Source organism: Mobula birostris, chromosome 4, assembly GCF_030028105.1.
Source record: "Mobula birostris isolate sMobBir1 chromosome 4, sMobBir1.hap1, whole genome shotgun sequence".
Classification (NCBI taxonomy): Eukaryota; Metazoa; Chordata; class Chondrichthyes; order Myliobatiformes; family Myliobatidae; genus Mobula; species Mobula birostris.
In genome coordinates, this window is record NC_092373.1 from 83,633,356 (window position 1) to 83,652,786 (window position 19,431).

At 45.7% G+C, this 19,431-nt stretch overlaps 1 protein-coding gene across 1 annotated transcript in view; it reads left to right on the forward strand.

Moving 5' to 3' along the window:
- Window positions 1–19,431, forward strand: part of LOC140196444 (S-arrestin-like) — a 58,217-nt gene that overhangs the window by 20,189 nt on the left and 18,597 nt on the right. The window contains exons 9-11 of the mRNA XM_072255674.1: window positions 669–741; window positions 1,535–1,672; window positions 14,047–14,124. Coding sequence (XP_072111775.1) covers window positions 669–741; window positions 1,535–1,672; window positions 14,047–14,124 — 289 coding nt within the window. The remainder of the gene's footprint in view (window positions 1–668; window positions 742–1,534; window positions 1,673–14,046; window positions 14,125–19,431) is intronic.

Here is a 19,431-nt window from a genome sequence, read left to right on the forward strand (position 1 = left end):
CTTTCATCTAACACTGCATCCTTTCTGTAAGCTGGAAATGGGAACTTTCATTGAATCGTATTTGTTGTCAAACCTAGTAAAGCATGAAGATGGTGAAAATACTCAGGCCAGGTAGCAGCCCTGGAGAAAGAGACAGAGCCTATTTGTCATGCTGTTGCTCTTCCATCAGTTTTAATTAAATGATGAGACATAATCAAGTTATTCCATTTTGCATGGAATGTAATGACATTTTCATCATTTTCTATTTCCTCCCCCAAGTTTCCAACATCTTCAGTATTTTGAACTTGTAGAATGCTTTATATCTGATTTTTGATATAGATTCCTGTTCTTTGTAAATTCTCTCCCCCCATCACCTCTTTTTAAACCATGTTGATACTGCCAGTAATTTTTGTGCCTTGAAACTCTGATCTGCACTGTGCCATCTGAAGAGGCATATGACCTCAAAATATGCCATCTAATCTCCTCTACACCGAGACTACTTCTGTGTTACTTGTCCATTCTGAAAGAATTTTTCCCCCCTAAATCATCTTAGTTCTCCATGGTGTTAACTATATCTCCTGATTTTTTGTCATGGAAACATTGACGACCTTATCTCAGAAAGCCAAAGATTCTTTCCTTTCTAAGTGCCAAGTGGTCAGCAGATCTAAATCCTTTTTCTTTGTTCTCAGTTGAACAAACAACCAATGTGGTGCTGTACTCAAATGATAAGTACACAGAGGAGGTCGCTGTGGAGGAAGCAAAGTAAGTACAATGTTTTATAACTTCAAGAACCTCAAGGACTATAAAATCCTTGCAAAATTAACAGAGCTCTCTATGACAGCCATAGGCCATTTAGGAGCCCTGTACAACCCCAAGTTGTATTGGTCCACTGTTATTTTTGTTTCTCACTAGCATTCTCATCTCTTTGCTTTTTAACTAATAGGTAGAGATATATAACATGGAACCAGGCCTTTGGCCAAATATGTCAATACCGACTATCCAACATTCACTTTTACTAATTCTCCCCACATTCCTATCTGCTTATATCTTGGAATTGTATCCTGTAGTTTCAGCTTGGTATAATCGGGTTCAAAGCTAATGAGTTAGGAAAGAAACAAACAAGTTCCCATGCTCTGGTGACAATTCAGAAGATCTCAGTTGAATCTTGGCGGCTGGTTTATGGTGAGGCTTAGCACCCAGCCTCTCATTTAAATGCACATATACGGGATGTTTGAGCTTGCCCATTGAGGTCCTATTAAATTCTCATTGGCGTTTGGTTGGATAAGTTTGTGTCATTCAGCTGCGGTTACTGTGCAGGTACCTGTAGGTGTCAATCCTGAGACTTGCAGAATTGGTCAGAAATTAGTTGTATAAGGGACACAATTCATTTATTACATCCCATGTTGGAACAGCACTAGTGTCAGGATATTATTTTGAGTCAGATAGTATCCAGGAAGGTGCTAAATAAATGTGTTGTAATGTGAGCACGAACCGTGCTTCCATCAAATAATGTCACGTTTCTATTTATTAACTTTGTTTTTTTTTAAATATACAGTGACCAGATTGGCCCAGGCTCCACTTTCTCAAAAACCTATGTGCTCTTGCCCTCAATGGCCAGCAACAGAGGCAAGCATGGCATTGCGCTGGATGGAAAAATCAAACAGGAAGGCACAAACCTGGCTTCTTCCACCATGTAAGGGATTTGGACTTGATTAAGTCATGGTGGCCTTAGGGGAACAGTGAGGAATAAATTGATCAAGGATGGATGAGGAGCGAGATTTAGCAAAGAGATGGAGGAGGGTTTGGAGGGAGAGGGGATGTGAGAATGTGAAAATGAGGGAAACAGCCTGCCAGGAGAGGGTAAGATAGGGGTTACTATAAGGAGGAATATGATTTGAGAAGCCTTTGTTACCCAGTTATCAAACTAGGATTCCATCGAATAGCTTGGAGTCGAATTGGTCTGAAAGCTCTGTATGTTTGATGGAGGGATACCTGTAGATTGTATACAGTGCTTCATTTTGAAGGTTCAGTGAATGAAAGCATTGTCTGCTGTTGTGTGAGCTACATAGAACAGGAACATCCCAAGTTCTGTTCTCGGTCTGTGTTCGGTTAATTGTCCTCTCATAGTCACAGGGTGTTAGAATCAGGCAATATGCAAAGTGGATCTTTGAACCTCTAAATCCATGCCAGTGGTCAGACAGTCATTTACACCCATTGGTTTCAAACTGTTACGTACCCCGTAACTGGGTTGCCAAACCAGCAGAAATGGACCACTTAGTTGGAGTCTGGATTACTGGAACTAAAAAAGTTTTACTAAAGAAATAAGTAACACAGTACTCTAAACGTAAGGATATAAATGCAATGTGTTAGCAATGATAAAACACACAGGTACACAGAACTAGGATAATAGGATCAATCAAGCTCTATCGCAGTCTAGGGGTAAAATGATCAGTCTCAAGTGATACAGAGTTCAGTTCAGTTTAGTTCAGTTCGCAGTAATCGCTGTTGTGCCATTGGGGGAAAAGAGAGAGCGAATGATGATATTCAAATCGGATTCAACAGACCTTTGATACTCCTTGCAGTTAGCTTTTGGGCGAGCCCTTTGTAATGTCTTCTGAGGTCACCGACTGTGACCCCTCCGTTCCGGATACGATCGTTCTTCTGCAGTGAACCCGGCACCCAGGCAAGGGCGGACACACACACCAGGTTCCCGCCGATCGTACCTTTTCACCCTATGCGTCTTGGTCCAAACCTCCCACCAACTTGTGGGGGCACACCACACTTCCAGGGTCTCGTTATTTCGTGGTGTCGTGGTGTGTCTTGCCTTAGCGAACCTGTTCCTTTTATCCCCCTGCTGGGGTATCGCCTGTCCATCAAATTTCAAACAGTTCAGGTTCAAAGCAACCCCTCTGACAATACTTGGAACTGTGTCTCCTTTTGTTAATCTCTCTCGTCTCCCATTAACATTTCTGAATGTTCTCCCATTGTCTTTCTTATCGGCCTCAATCTTCTGATAACTTGGTATTTTGTCACATACCCCTATCCTTCAAAGGATTTTTACCGGGGTAAAAATTATAGGCTATTATTATTAGATACACACAAATGTACATGTTCATCAGCTATTTGGCTAATACAGAGAACTTTAAGTTGCCAACACCTTGACAGACAGTCAGCAATCACATTTTGTCTTCCTTTTATATGTGTTATTTTAATAATCCTCTAAATCCAGGCTCCGACTTAACAAACTTCATAGTGGCCAAAAACACTAATGAGTTGTGATCAGTGTAACTTCTCAGTGGTTTTCGTCCCGGACCAAGATAACAAGGGTCATCCCATACCAACTTAGCATTCTTTGGCAAGAGCTTAGTAAGAGGGTGGGTAATATCCGCAAAGTTCTTGCAAAACTTCCTATAGTACCCCACCATCTCCAAAAACCTTCTCAGGGCTCTCTTGTCTGTCGGGGTTGGGACGTCAGAGATAGCCCGCACCTTAACTTGCATCGGTGCCAGCTGCCCCTGTCTTACCACAAATCCCAGATAAGTGATTTTCGCGTGGCCGAATTCACTTTTTGCGAGGTTCACTGTCAGGCTGGCTTCAGACAGCCGTTTAAACAGTGCCACAATGTGTTCCTCCCACGTGTCACTCCAGACCACTACATCGCCAATATACACTTCTGTGTTCTTTAGCCCTTTAGTCACTGAATTAATCATCCTATAGGGGTGTTGCTCACTAGGCTGACCTGATGTGACAACAACACCATGTCCCGGCTCTTTGCATCGCCTCGGGACATTCAGACATACGTGTGCGTGCCGTTTAATTAGCTCTCTTAACGGGTCGCTTTGTTCAGGGATTAAGGGAGAGACCTTATCAGCAAAACTGGCCAAAACAATAGATATCTCCCATCTGGTCGGCACCATACTTATCTTTTCTAAATGGGTTTTCCCCTTATCACGTGGCACCCTAGCCTCATTAATTTGCGCGATAACACCAACTAAGTTTGTTCGCCTATCGTGGCAAGCTGTTAGCATATCAAAAGCCTGTAACTGTGTCAGCTCACGTCTGCAGTAGTCAATATTATCCTTCCTCCTGTGCAGCCAGTAAAACTCTTTCATGATTCTGCCGACTGTTTTCCTCCCCCGAAAATGTCCACCGAGGTGTATCTTGTGGGCCAGGTTAAGAATTTCATCCCCATAAATTTTTGGCACCACCCCCCATTCCTCATCTGCGGGCACGGTACTTGGTCTCCCTTTCTTCCTTAGCACTCACTCCTCCACAGAATAGCCCACTGGCTCCCTTTTTAATTCTGCGTCAGAGAGAGCTGTCTCCGCCGAAACCATCAGCTCCTCGTCTCGCTCCTGTGCCTGTACAAATTCCTTCCTGGCTAATTCTAAGTCTGCCTCAGCTCCCTCACTTCCTCCTGTTTCACTACGCTCCTTCTTTTCACTTTCTACCTCCCCCTGGTACAAGGCTGGTAGAAACGTCTCAGCTAACTCTATATCAGCTTCGGCAGCCTTTCTGGACATACGCCGAGTCACTGCGCAAACGGGATAAACCTGTGAGTCCATGGGCGGGACCTCAATGCTGGCAGGCTGGCTTGTCAATCTTACTGCTGGGTACCCCTCTCCGCCGGCAAGGTCATTACCGAGTAAGACCTCCATGTCTTTCATCGGTAGTTAGGGACTCACCCAATCGTGACCGGTCCAGAGACCAAGTCGCTTTTTAGGTGTATCTGGTGCAAAGGTACTGCCTCAGTCCCTTTCCCAATGCCTTTTATGACCCTGACTTTCCCAGTCTCGGTCTCTGAACTACACTCTTTAGTATCAATGACTGACAAGCTCCAATGTCTCTCCAGATCCGTACTGGAACTGGGTATAACCCCTCCTTCACTGACACCAATCCAGCCAAGGTAAACCTCTCGCGCCCTTCCTGAACTTTATCAGACCTCTTCTCTCCTAGCGGTTTGCTTACCAGCTCAATACAGCCAGTCGGAACCACCGTTTTTCCTTTCCTCGTCTCCTTCTTTGGGGCAAAGCACCTGGACGCAAAGTGTCCGACTTTCCCACAATTATAGCATACGACCCCAGGAGACTTCCTACCAAACTGCTTCCGGTCTACCTTATCCTTCTCACTAGTCCCTGGCCTACTTTCTGACTTTGCTGGCAGACTCTCCCCGCCGTCCTGACTACCCTTCTGGTAGCCTTTACTGGAGGCAAACTTCATTTTATGTGTCAACGCGTACTCATCCACTAACTTAGCAGTTGCGGCTAAAGTGTCTGCCTCTTTCTCATCTAGGTAGGGTCTCATACCTTCAGGGACACAACCTTTAAACTGCTCGATCAGGATTAGCTGTAGCAGTCTGTCATAATCCCCCTCTACCCCCTTCGAGGCGCGCAATATGTCTGCATCTCACGGGCAAACTCTAAATACTGCTTCCTCGCATTCCGGAACCTCTGCCGGTATGCCTCCGGGACCAACTCATAAATCCTGAGGATGGTCTCTTTCACCACCTCATACCTCTGGGCATCTTCTGCGGACAAAGCCGAGTAAGCTTGTTGGGCTTTTCCTTTAAGTACACTCTGAAGCAAAACAACCCACTTATCCCTCGGCCAGTCCTGACTTACAGCAACTTTTTCAAAATGGAGAAAGTACCGATCCACATCAGTATCGTCAAATGGGGGAACCAGCCTAACCTCCTGGGTCGCCCTGAACCCTCCACCTTGGTTCGGCATGGGCCCCTGCGCTGCCATCATCTTTAACCTCTCCAGCTCAAATTCCCTTTCCCTCTGTTTCTCCAACTGCCTCTCTTTTCGCTCCAACTGTTTGTCCCTCTCTTCTCGCTCCAACTGCCTCTCTCTCTCTTCTCATTGTCGTTCTAACTGTTTCTCTTCGTGTTCTAGCTGTCTTACCCGGAACTCATGCTCGAGTCTCAATTTTTCAAGCTGCACCTGTACTGCGTCTCCACCAGGTTTTCCCATAGATATCACCTCCAGCTCCCCTTGGGGAAACACACCTTTAGACACATAATGCTCTATGATAGCTCTGTGCATCTCCTCTCTCCTCATTGTCGACTTCCCCTTAAAAAGATTCAACCGTTTGGCCACAGCTGCCAATTCTACTTTCCTGGCATCCTCTAATGCCTCCAAGGTCGGCGCCTTTAGAAATTCCTCAATCTCTATTTCTGCTGTTTGCCTTTTCTTTCTTTCGGGAATTTTAACCCAATCAATTTACCCCGTCCCAAATTTAGCGTTCAAAATCGCGGAAGAGAACCCCACTTATGTTACGTACCCCGTAACTGGGTTGCCAAACTAGCAGAAATGGACCACTTAGTTGGAGTCTGGATTACTGAAACTAAGGAAGTTTTATTAAAGAAATAAGTAACACAGTACTCTAAACGTAAGGATATAAATGCAATGGGTTAGCAATGATAAGACACACATGTACACAGAACTAGGATAATAGGATCAATCAAGCTCTATCGCAGTCTAGGGGTAAAATGATCAGTCTCAAGTGACACAGAGTTCAGTTCAGTTTAGTTCAGTTCGCAGTAATCGCTGTTGTGCCGTTGGGGGGAGAGAGAGAGCGAATGATAATATTCAAATCGGATTCAACAGACTTTTGATATTCCTCGCAGTTAGCTTTCGGGCGAGCCCTTTGTAATGTCTTCTGAGGTCACCGACTGTGACCCCTCCGTTCCAGATACGATCGTTCTTCTGCAGTGAACCCGGCACCCAGGCAAGGGCGGACACACACACCAGGTTCCCGCCAATCGTACCTTTCCACCCTGTGCGTCTATGGTCGGTCCCGCGACCAAACCTCCAAACCTCCCAACCTCCCACCAACTTGTGGGGGCACACCGCTTTTCCAGGGTCTCGTTATATCGTGGTGTCGTGGTGTGTCTTGCCTTAGCGAATCTGTTCCTTTTATGCACCTGCTGGGGTATCGCCTGTCCATCATACTTCAAACAGTTCGGTTCAAAGCAACCCCTCTGACAATACTCGGGACTGTGTCTCCTTTCGTTAATCTCTCTCGTCTCCCATTAACATTTCTGAATGTTCCCCCATTGTCTTTCTTATCGGCCTCAATCTTCTGATAACTTGGTATTTTGTCACAAAACATATTGCTTCCCACATTCCCATCAGCTAACCCCAGACTGGACCACATACTGGCTCAATACACCCTAACCCTAACCCTGACTCTGACCTTGACCGAATGACCAATTAGCCTACAACTTGCACATCTTTGCAGTTTGAGAGGAAACTGGTGCACTGCGAAGATACCCCCATGACCACAGAGAGAATGTGCAAATTTCACCCAGACAACACCTAACCCCAAGGATTGAATCTGTGCCATTGGAACCATGACGAAGCAGCTCTATTACTTACATCACTGTTAATGTTCCTGGGATGGCCACATGATAAACTCAGCCAGGATTCTCACTCCAGACCATGAATAGATCTTGACGGAAAATACTCATTTTTTTTCCTCTTGAAATCTATCTTGGTGTCTTGCTCTTCCAGTCAACTTCCCTCCTGATCTCAAGGTTATCTCCTTTCCTCTACCCAGCCCATCTTCCTCCTCACCTGTTCTTTCGCATCTCCCTTTCTCCAAGTGTAGGCACAATGGGGTTTGGTTTTGATGCCACTGTGGTTGATGGCCTTACTGATGCTCATGTGCTTACCTGGTGTTACCAGCATGGAGGAGACCTCAAGGGAGAGGTGATGTTGGGGAGAGAGAGAGAGTTTTACCATGATGGTTTGGATCAATGAACTTGCCTTATTCAAAAGAGTAGATAACAATGACTACAAATTCATAATTTCCTTTGTGTTGCTATGAAGCACTATTCATCAGGTTTGAAGCCAACTGATGGAGCGGGAGCATAATGGATCATGAATGCAAGCCATCAGTAGGTAACAGTACTTGATGTTGCATTTTGGACGGAGACTCTGATATTGTCTGGCATAGTGGCGAAGTATCAGCCAGAGAATTTGACACCACTGTAGACAGTGATATGCTTCTCATGTGAGATGTGGCAGTCTTGGGGGAACGCCTGTCTCCTGCAGAGTCACATCTGCCAGAAGTGCATACGACTGGGTGATCTGGAAGACCATGAAAGGAATCTGGAGCAGCAGCTGGATGACCTTTGACTCGTAAGGGAGAATGAGGCAGTCATAGATGAGAGCTACAGGGAGGTAGTCACACCTAGACTGTCAGAAGCAGGTCGTTGGGTGACAGTCAGAGGGCGGAGAGCGAAGGTGAGCAGACAGGTAGTGCAGAGCACCCCTGTAGCCATTCCCCTGAATAGTAAGTTTACCGTCCTGGATACTGTTGGCGGGGGCGACCGACCAGGTGTGAGCCACGGTGGCAGGGCCTCCGACACTGAGTCTGACCCTGTGGTGCAGAAGGGTGGGACGGAGAAGAGGAGAGCTGTCATCATTGGAGACTCTATAGTCAGGGGAGCAGACAGGAGATTTTGTGGGTGCCTCCTGGGTGCCAGGGTCCAGGATGTCTCTGACCGGGTACGAGAGGGAAAGCAACCAGAAGTCGTGATACATGTTGGCACCAACGACATAGGCAGGAAGAGGGATGAGGTCCTGAAGTGTGAATTTCGGGAACCAGGCAGGAGGCTGAAAAACAGGACCTCAAGGGTGGCGTTCTCAGGATTGCTGCCAGTGCTACGTGACAGTGATGGTAAGAATTGGAGGAGATGGCAGTTGAATGCGTGGCTGAGGAGTTGGTGCATGGAGGAGGGTTTTAGATTTTTGGATCATTGGGATCTCTTCTGGGGAAGGTGGGACCTGTACAGATTGGATGGGTTGCACCTGAACTCGAGGGGGGAGCAATATCCTTGCAGGTAGGTTTGCTAGCATGGTTCAGAAGGGTTTAAACTAATTTGCAAGGGGGATGGGACCCAGAGCGATAGAGCAGTGAAAGAAGTGCATGGAGTAAAGCCAGATCTAACATATAGAGAGGCTTTGAAGAAAGAGAATAAACGGTGTAAAGGTAGTAAGGTAGAAGGGCTAACGTGTGTGTACCTCAATGCAAGAAGCATCAGAAACAAAGGTGATGAACTGAGAGCTTGGATACATACATGGAATTATGATTACAGAGACTTGGCTGGCACCAGGACAGGAATGGATTCTCAATATTCTTGGATTTTAGTGCTTTAAAAGGGATGGGGGGGGGGGGGAAGGGGAGGAGGGGTGGCATTTCTGGTCAGAGATACTATTACAGCTACAGAAAGAGTAGGTAATGTAGCAGGATCCTCTTTTGAGTCAGTATGGGTGGAAGTCAGGAACAGGAAGGGAGCAGTTACTCTTTTGGGGGTATTCTGTAGGCCCCCTGGTAGCAGCAGAGATACAGAGGAGCAGATTGGGAGGCAATTTTGGAAAGGTGCAAAAATAACAGGGTTGTTATCATGGGTGACTTTAACTTCCCTAATATTGATTGGCACCTGATTAGTTCCAAGGGTTTAGATGGGCAAAGTTTGTTAAGTGTGTCCAGGACGGATTCCTGTCACAGTATGTGGACAGGCCGACTAGGGGGAATGCCATACTAGATCTAGTACTAGGTAATGAACTGGGTCAGGTCACAGATCTCTCACTGGGTGAGCATCTGGGGGACAGTGACCACCACTCCCTGGCCTTTAGCATTATCATGGAAAAGGATAGAATCAGAGAGGACAGGAAAATTTTTAATTGGGGAAGGACAAATTATGAGGCTATAAGGTTAGGACTTGCGGGTGTGAATTGGGATGATGTTTTTGCAGGGAAATGTATTATGGACATGTGGTCGATGTTTAGAGATCTGTTGCAGGATGTTAGAGATAAATTTGTCTGGTGAGGAAGATAAAGAATGGTCGGGTGAAGGAACCATGGGTGACAAGTGAGGTGGAAAATCTAGTCAGGTGGAAGAAGGCAGCATACATGAGGTTTAGGAAGCAAGGATCAGATGGGTCTATTGAGGAATATAGGGAAGCAAGAAAGGAGCTTAAGAAGGGGCTGAGAAGAACAAGAAGGGGGCATGAGAAGGCCTTGGCGAGTAGGGTAAAGGAAAACCCCAAGGCATTCTTCAATTATGTGAAGAAAAAAAGGATGACAGGAGTGAAGGTAGGACCAATTAGAGATAAAGGTGGGAAGATGTGCCTGGAGGCTGTGGAAGTGAGCGAGGTCCTCAATGAATACTTCTCATCAGTATTCACCAATGAGAGGGAACTTGATGATGGTGAGGACAATATGAGTGAGGTTGATGTTCTGAAGCATGTTGATATTAAGGGAGAGGAGGTGTTGGGAGTTGTTAAAATACATTAGGACGGATAAGTCCCCGGGGCCTGACGGAATATTCCCCAGGCTGCTCCATGAGGCGAGGGAAGAGATTGCTGAGCCTCTGCCTAGGATCTTTATGTCCTCGTTGTCCACGGGAATGGTACCGGAGAATTGGAGGGAGGCGAATGTTGTCTCCTTGTTCAAAAAAGGTAGTAGGGATAGTCCGGGTAATTATAGACCAGTGAGCCTTACGTCTGTGGTGGGAAAGCTGTTGGAAAAGTTTCTTAGAGATAGGATCTATGGGCATTTAGAGAATCATGGTCTGATCAGGGACAGTCAGCATGGCTTTGTGAAGGGCAGATCGTGTCTAACAAGCCTGATAGAGTTCTCTGAGGAGGTGACCAGGCATATAGATGAGGATAGTGCAGTGGATGTGATCTATATGGATTTTAGTAAGGCATTTGACAAGGTTCCACATGGTAGGCTTATTCGGAAAGTCAGAAGGCATGGGATCCAGGGAAGTTTGGCCAGGTGAATTCAGAATTGGCTTGCCTGCAGAAGGCAGAGGGTCATGGTGGAGTGAGTACATTCAGATTGGAGGCCTGTGAGTAGTGGTGTCCCACAAGGATCTGTTCTGGGACCTCTACTTTTCGTGATTTTTATTAACGACCTGGATGTGGGGGTAGAAGGGTGGGTTGGCAAGTTTGGAGACGACACAAAGGTTGGTGGTGTTGTAGATAGTGTAGAGGATTGTCAAAGATTGCAGAGAGACATTGATAGGATGCAGAAGTGGGCTGAGAAGTGGCAGATGGATTTCAACCCAGAGAAGTGTGAGGTGGTACACTTTGGTAGGACAAACTCCAAGGCAGAGTACAAAGTAAATGGCAGGATACTTGGTAGTGTAGAGGAGCAGAGGGATCTCGGGGTACATGTCCACAGATCCCTGAAAGTTGCCTCACAGGTGGATAGGGTAGTTAAGAAAGCTTATGGGGTGTTAGCTTTCATAAGTCGAGGGATAGAGTTTGAGAGTCATGATGTAATGATGCAGCTCTATAAAACTCTGGTTAGGCCACACTTGGAGTACTGTGTCCAGTTCTGGTCGCCTCACTATAGGAAGGATGTGGAAGCATTGGAAAGGGTACAGAGGAGATTTACAAGGATGCTGCCTGGTTTAGAGAGTATGCATTATGATCAGAGATTAAGGGAGCGAGGGCTTTACTCTTTGGAGAGAAGGAGGATGAGAGGAGACATGATAGAGGTGTACAAGATAATAAGAGAAATAGATAGTGGATAGCCAGCACCTCTTCCCCAGGGCACCACTGCTCAATACAAGAGGACATGGCTTTAAAGTAAGGGGTGGGAAGTTCAAGGGGGATATTAGAGGAAGGTTTTTTACTCAGAGAGTGGTTGGTGCGTGGAATGCACTGCCTGAGTCAGTGGTGGAGGCAGATACACTAGTGAAGTTTAAGAGACTACTAGACAGGTATATGGAGGAATTTAAGGTGGGGGGTTATATGGGAGGCAGGGTTTGAGGGTCGGCACAACATTGTGGGCCGAAGGGCCTGTACTGTGCTGTACTGTTCTATGTTCTATGTTTGCAATGCACAATCTGTAGTATAAGCAATGATCTTTCAGAATCTTGTTTCTTTAGAAAGTTAAGTGGCATTACCACCCAAACTTGAAAATTAATTGCAGGAGTCAGCAGATGCTGCTAGATTTATGGCAAAGAGAAGCCCCCAAGTACTCTCATAGCACTGAGAAACAAAGGCATATGTTGATATTGAGCAAATTGTGGATCAAAATAGAATGAGGTGATATCCGTGTTGAAGATGTATGCTCTTCTGTACAATTCAGTATAGCTTAAAGTTTCAAAACCATTTAAAGGAGAATAAAATAAATTGTTACTGTGGATTTGGGTGCAGTGCAAAAAACAGAGTAAGATAAAGAGCACAATAAATATAAACATGTAAAGTAGCTTATATACATATGTGGATTGATTGTATGTACATAAAGTGCAGGAGTGTCTGTACATAAGGTGACTATACGTAAGGCATAGGGACAAAACAAGAATGTCTGGACAGAAATGATAATTATTAAATAAAAAAAATTATGCTCCAGGAACAGCATTATTGAGAGAGGATAGGCTGATATCTAAAGATTAAAGCCGTTTCATATGGATCATTAAGTATAAGGGATATAAAAATAAACCAGGAAATTATAGGCCAGTGAGCCTGACATCAGCAGTGGGAAAGCTATTGGAAGGTATTCTAAGGAACTATATACAGTATATGAATATCTGGATAGACAGGACTGATTAGGGATAGTCAGCATAGCTTTGTGCGTGGTAGGTCATGTCTAACTAAGCTTGCAGAGATTCTTGAGGAAGGTACAAGAAAGTTGATGAAGGCAAGGCAGTGGATGTTGTCTACATGGACTCGTATGGAAAGTTGGTCACTTGGCATTCAGGATGAGGTGGTAAATTGGATTAGACATTGGCTTTGTGGGAGAAGCCAGAGAGAGTGGTAGTAGATGGTTGTCTCTCTGACTAGAGGCATGTGATTAGTGGAGTGCCACGGATGATGCTGGGTCCGTTGTTGTTTGTCATCCATATCAATGATCTGGATGCTAATGTGGTTAACTGGATCAGCAAATCGGTGGATGACACAAAGATTGGGAGTGCAGTGGACAACGAGGAATACTATCAGAGCTTGCAGAGGGATCTGGACCAGCTAGAAAAGTAGGTTGAAAAAAGGCAGATGGAATTTAATGCAGACAAGTGTGAGGTGTTACACTTTGGGAGGACCAGCCAAGGTAGGCCTTACGCAATGAATAGTAAGAATACAGGTCCATAATTAATTGAAAATGGTGGCACAGGTAGATGGGGTTGTCAAGAAAGCCTTGGGCACATTGGCCTCTTTAAATCAGAGTATTGAGTACAGGGGTTGGGATGTTATGTTGAAGTTGTATAAGACGTTTACGAGGCCTAACTCGGGGTACTGTGTGCAGTTTTGATCAACTACCTACAGGAAAGATGTAAATAAGATTGAAAGAGTGCAGAGAAAATTTACAAGGACGTTGCTGGGGCTGGAGGACCTGAGTTATAAGTAAAGACTGAATAGGTTAGGACTTTATTCCTTGGAACTTAGAAAATTGAGAGTACATTTGATAGAGGTGTACAAAACTATGAAGGGTATAGGCAGTGTAAATGCCTGTATGGTTTTCCAATGAGGTTGGGCGGGACTACAACTAGAGGTCATGGGTTAAGGGCGAAAGGTAAAAAGTTTAAGGGGAACATGAGGGGAAATTTCTTCATTCAGAGGTTTCTGAGAGTGCGAAATGAGCTTCCAGCACAAGTGGTGCACAATTTCAATGTTTAAGAGAAGTTTTGATAGTTACATGGATAGGAGGGCATGGAGGGCAGTGGTCTGGGTGCAGGTTGGAGGGACTAGGCAGTTTAAATGGTTCAGCACGGACTAGATGGCCCAAAGGGCCTGTTTCTGTGCTGTACTTTTCTATGACTCTGCTGAAGATGCTGTGAGTTTCTTTGCAGTATTTTTCAAGAATTAGTTGTGTAAGGGAAGGAGATACAATGGTGAGTTAGCACAGTTCTGCATTAAGGTCTAGATTAGTGACTGGTTTAGCAAAGCTCCATCAGCTTTGTTTTAAAGAGAGGTGACAGGAAGCTTGTTTTAAAAGATTGGAGCAGAAGGGGAAGACAGAATGAAGGCACTGATGATCCAATATGCTTGAGGACCTGTGGGAAAGGTACAATTCAGTATAATCACCAGTCACTCCTTTGTTGCAGTTTAAAGGAAGGAACTGATCGAGAAGTTCAGGGGATGTTGGTGTCCTATACCGTAAAAATCAGCTTGTTGATTCCTGGGTGAGTATTTGCCTTCAAATTAGTTTCATTTTTGTAGCAGATATTCACATTTTACACCTAAGAATCAGCTTTGCAACTTCACATAATCCTATGCTGAGTTTTATTTTTATATTCACTGTGAGTGATCAGAAGATACCTTACTCACCCACACAATCAGAACCTGAAAATTATAGATTTTACCATCAAGGGCTACAAGTTGTATTGCACTTGGAAGCGCATGGTCAATTGATAATGTTTAGAGTGTTCACATCTCCTCTGAAATAGTAGGGGAGTTATCTTCATAGGAATCATCTCTACCAATAACAGGGTGGGTTCACCTCAGTTTTTGTTAGGAAGGTTAATTCAGTCACTGGAGTGGACTTCCTGAATTCTCCATTTCTCCATTAGATGCTTTGGCACTGAGGAAGTAGAAACAGCCCCCACATACCCTACAAGCAAGTTGTCCCTTCCTACAAAATTAGTTGTTGGGTAGAGCAGAAGGAGTTCCAGCCTCATCCTCTGATGGGTTGCACACTCACCTTTCCCAAAAATCCCCCCTACCCCATTTTGTGGCACCCAGCCATCTACCCTCCTGCTGCTAAACCTCACTTTCCTATACAGTTGTGCATGGACACTCCAGTATTGCAGTAGCAACACTAAACATGCTTGGCATGCAGATAGGCATTACTGATGCATTTTTGAGTGCCTACATATTGGTACATCAGGAACACAGAAGCACATAGCTCAATTTCATGCTTTGCACCTTGTCCAGTTGGAAATGCTGCTGGAGTTTAGTTGTCTTCTGCTGTATAATTGATTTTCTAAGCCAGGAAGCCATGGTATTCATCTAAATATGAATTCTGTAACAGAAGGAGTCTTCAAAGATTTTCTGCAGGAATCCTAGAACTGCAGTTCCAGAAAGAAACCTTAAATTCTAAGCATTAATTTATTGCAGGTTTGGTCCCTGCCTCATTAACTCTTAACTCTGGCTTGGAAGTTCATGTTCTGGTTTGGGGACCTGAGCACGAAGTCATAGAAATATAGAAACTTAGAAGACCTACAGCACAATACAGGCCCTTTGGCCCACAAAGCTGTGCCAAACATGTCCTGACCTTAGAAATTACCTGGGGTTACGCAAGGCCATTTATTTTTCTGAGCTCCATGTATCTGTCCAGGAGTCTCTTAGAAGACCCTATCGTATTCGCCTCCACGACTGTCACCGGCAGCCCATTCCACTCATTCATCAACTCTCTGCGTAAAAAAGAAACTTAGCCCTGATAACTCCTCTGTACCTACTTCCAAGCACCTTAAAACTGTGCTGTCTTGTGCTAGCCATTTCACCCCCAGGAAAAAGCCTCTGATTATCCACACGATCAATGCCTCTCATAATCTTATTCACATCTATCAGGTCACCTCTCATCCTCCGTCGCTCCAAGGAGAAAAAGCTGAGTTCACTCAACCTATTCTCATAAGGCATGCTCCCCAATCCAGGTAACATCCTTGTAAATCTCCTCTGCACCCTTTCTATGGTTTCCACATCCTACAGTGAGGCAACTGGAACTGAGCTCAGAACTCCAAGTGGGGTCTGACCAGGGTCCTATATAGCTACAACATTACCTCTAGGTTCTTAAACTCAATCCCACAGTTGATGAAGGCCAGTGCACCATATGCCCTCTTAACCACAGAGTCAACCTGTGTAGCAGCTTCGAGTGTCCTAAGGACTCAGACTCCAAGATCCCTCTGATCTTCCACACTGCCAAGAGTCTTACTGTATTCTGTACTATATTCTGTCATCATATTTGACCTACCAAAATGAACTACCTCACACTTATTTGGGTTGAATTCCATCTGCCACTTCTCAGCCCAGTTTTACATCCTATCAATATCCCGTTGTAACCTCTGACAGCCCTCCACACTATCCACAACACCTCCAACATTTGTGTCATCAGCAAAGTTACTAACCCATCCCTCCACTTCTTCATCCTGGTCATTTATAAAAATCACAAATAGCAGGGATCCCAGAACAGATCCCTGAGGCATACCACTGATGACCAACCTCCATGCAGAATATGACCCATCTACAATCACTCTTTGCCTTCCGTGGGCAAGCCAGTTCTGGATCCACAAAGCGATGTCCCCTTGGATCCCATGCCTCCTTACTTTCTCAATAAGCCTTGCATGGGGTATCTTGTCAAATGCCTTGCTGAAATCCATATACATTACATCTACTGCTCTACCTTCATCAATGTGTTTAGTCACATCCTCAAAAACTTCAAAGCAACATTTTCAGTACGCTGGATGAACTCAGCAGGTCGGGCAGCATCAGTCAGAAACGATGAGTCGATGTTTCGGGCCGGAAGCCTTCGTCAGGACTGAAGAGTGAAAGATGGGGAAGGATTTGAAGAATGCTTGTAGCGTCAGTTGATAGACCAGTAATTTGAAAGACAAAGGGGTGGGGGAGGGGAAGCATTGACGTCATAGCCCTGAAAACAATGGGTGGTAGAAGAAGGAGGCGGAACCATGAGGGAGCTGGGGGAGGGGGTAGAGTGAAATAGGGATAGAGGAAGGGAGGGGGAGGGAATTACCGGAAGTTAGAGAATTCTATGTTCATACCAAAGGGCTGGAGACTACCTAGATAGTATATGAGGTGTTGCTCCTCCAACCTGAGTTTAGCCTCATCATGGCAGTAGAGGAGGCCATGTATGGACGTATCTGAATGGGAATGTGAAGCAGAGTTGAAGTGGGTGGCTACCAGGAGATCCTGTCTGTTGTGGCGGACGGAGTGGAGGTGCTCGACGAAGCGGTTCCCCAATCTGCGTCGGGTTTCACCGATGTAGAGGAGACTGCACCGGGAGCACCGGATGCGATAGATGACCCCAACAGACTCACAAGTGAAGTGTTGTCTCACCTGGAAGGACTGTTTGGGGCCCTGAATGGTTGCAAGAGATGAGGTGTAGGGACAGGTGTAGCACTTACGCTTACAGGGATAAGTGCCGGGTGGGAGATCAGTGGGGATGGACGTGTGGATAAGGGTGTCGCGGAGGGACCGATCCCATGCTAAGCTCGCAAATTTCATCGACTTTACCTCAAACTTCTACCCAGCCCTCAAATTCACTTACTCTATCTCGGACACTTCTCTCCCCTTTCTCGATGTCTTGGTCTCCATATCTGGAGACAGACTGTCCACTGATATCTTCTACAAGCCCACTGACTCTCATAACTACCTCGACTATACCTCTTCCCACCCCGCCACATGCAAAAATGCCATTCCCTATTCCCAGTTCCTCCGTCTCCGCCGCATCTGCTCCCAGGATGAGGCTTTCCGTTCCAGGACATCTCAAATGTCGTCTTTCTTTAAGGATCGTGGTTTCCCTTCTACCGTCATCAATGATGCCCTCACCCGCATCTCCCCCATTTCCCGCACTTCGGCCCTCACCCCATCCTCCCGCCACCACAACAGGGACAGAGTTCCCTTTGTCCTCACCTACCACCCCACCAGCCTCCAGATCCAGCACATTATCCTCCGCAACTTCCGCCACCTTCAACAGGACCCCACCACTAAGCACATCTTTCCTTCTCCACCCCTCTCCGCTTTCCACAGGGATCAGTCCCTCCGCGACTCCCTTATCCACACGTCCATCCCCACTGATCTCCCACCCGGCACTTATCCCTGTAAGCGTAAGTGCTACACCTGTCCCTACACCTCATCTCTTGCAACCATTCAGGGCCCCAAACAGTCCTTCCAGATGAGACAACACTTCACTTGTGAGTCTGTTGGGGTCATCTATTGCATCCGGTGCTCCCGGTGTGGCCTCCTCTACATCGGTGAAACCCGACGCAGGTTGGGGGATCGCTTCGTCGAGCACCTCCGCTCTGTCCACCACAACAGACAGGATCTCCTGGTAGCCACCCACTTCAACTTTGCTTCCCATTCCCATTCCAATATGTCCATACATGGCCTCCGTTACTGCCATGATGAGGCTAAGCTCAGGTTGGAGGAGCAACACCTCATATACAGTCTAGGTAGTCTCCAGCCCTTTGGTATGAACATAGAATTCTCTAACTTCCGGTAATTCCCTCCCCCTCCCTTCCTCTATCCCTATTTCACTCTACCCCCTCCCCCAGCTGCCTCATGGTTCCGCCTCCTTCATCTACCACCCATTGTTTTCAGGGCTATGACGTCAATGCTTCCCCTCCCCCACCCCTTTGTCTTTCAAATTACTGGTCTATCAACTGACGCTACAAGCATTCTTCAAATCCTTCCCCATCTTTCACTCTTCAGTCCTGACGAAGGGTTCCAGCCCGAAACATCGACTCATCGTTTCTGACTGATGCTGCCCGACCTGCTGAGTTCATCCAGCGTACTGAAAGTGTTGCTTTGATCTTTTACAGCATCTGCAGATTATTTTGTGTTCTCAAAAAATTCAATCAGGCTGGTAAGGCACGATCTGTCTTACACAAAGCCATTCTGACTATTCCTAATCATATTATACCTCTCCAAATGTTCATAAATCCTGCCTCTCAGGACCTTTTCCATCAACTTACCAACCACTAAAGTAAGACTCACTGGTCTATAATTTCCTGGGCTATCTCTACTCCCTTTCTAGAATAACAGAACAACATCCGCAACCCTCCAATCCTCCGTAACCACTCCTGTGCCATTGATGATACAAAGATCATCGCCAGAGGCTCAGCAATCTCCACCCTCGCCTCCCACAGTAGCCTGGGGTACAACTCGTCCAGTCCCGGTGACTTATCCAACTTGATACTTTCCAAAAGCTCCAGCACATCCTCTTTCTTAATATCTACATGCTCAAGCTTTTCAGTCCGCTCTAAGTCATCCCTACAATCGCCAAGAATCTTTTCTGTAGTGAATACTGAAGCAAAGTACACATTAAGTACCTCAGCTATCTCTTCCGGTTCCATACACACTTTTCCACTGTCACACTTGATTGGTCCTATTCTCTCACATCTCATCCTCTTGCTCTTCACATACTTGTAGAATGCATTGGGGTTTTCCTTAATCCTGTTTGCCAAGGCCTTCTCATGACCCCTTCTGGCTCTCCTAATTTCCTTCTTGAGCTCCTTCCTGCTAGCATAATCTACTAGATCTCTATCATTGCCTAGATTTTTGAACTTTTTGTAAGTTCTTCTTTTCTTCTTGACTAGATTTACAACAGCCTTTGTACACCACAGTTCCTGTACCCTACCATCCTTTCCCTGTCTCATTGGAATGTACCTATGCAGAACTCCACGCAAATATCCCCTGAAATTTGCCACATTTCTTCTGTACATTTCCCTGAGAACACCTGTTCCCAATTTATGCTT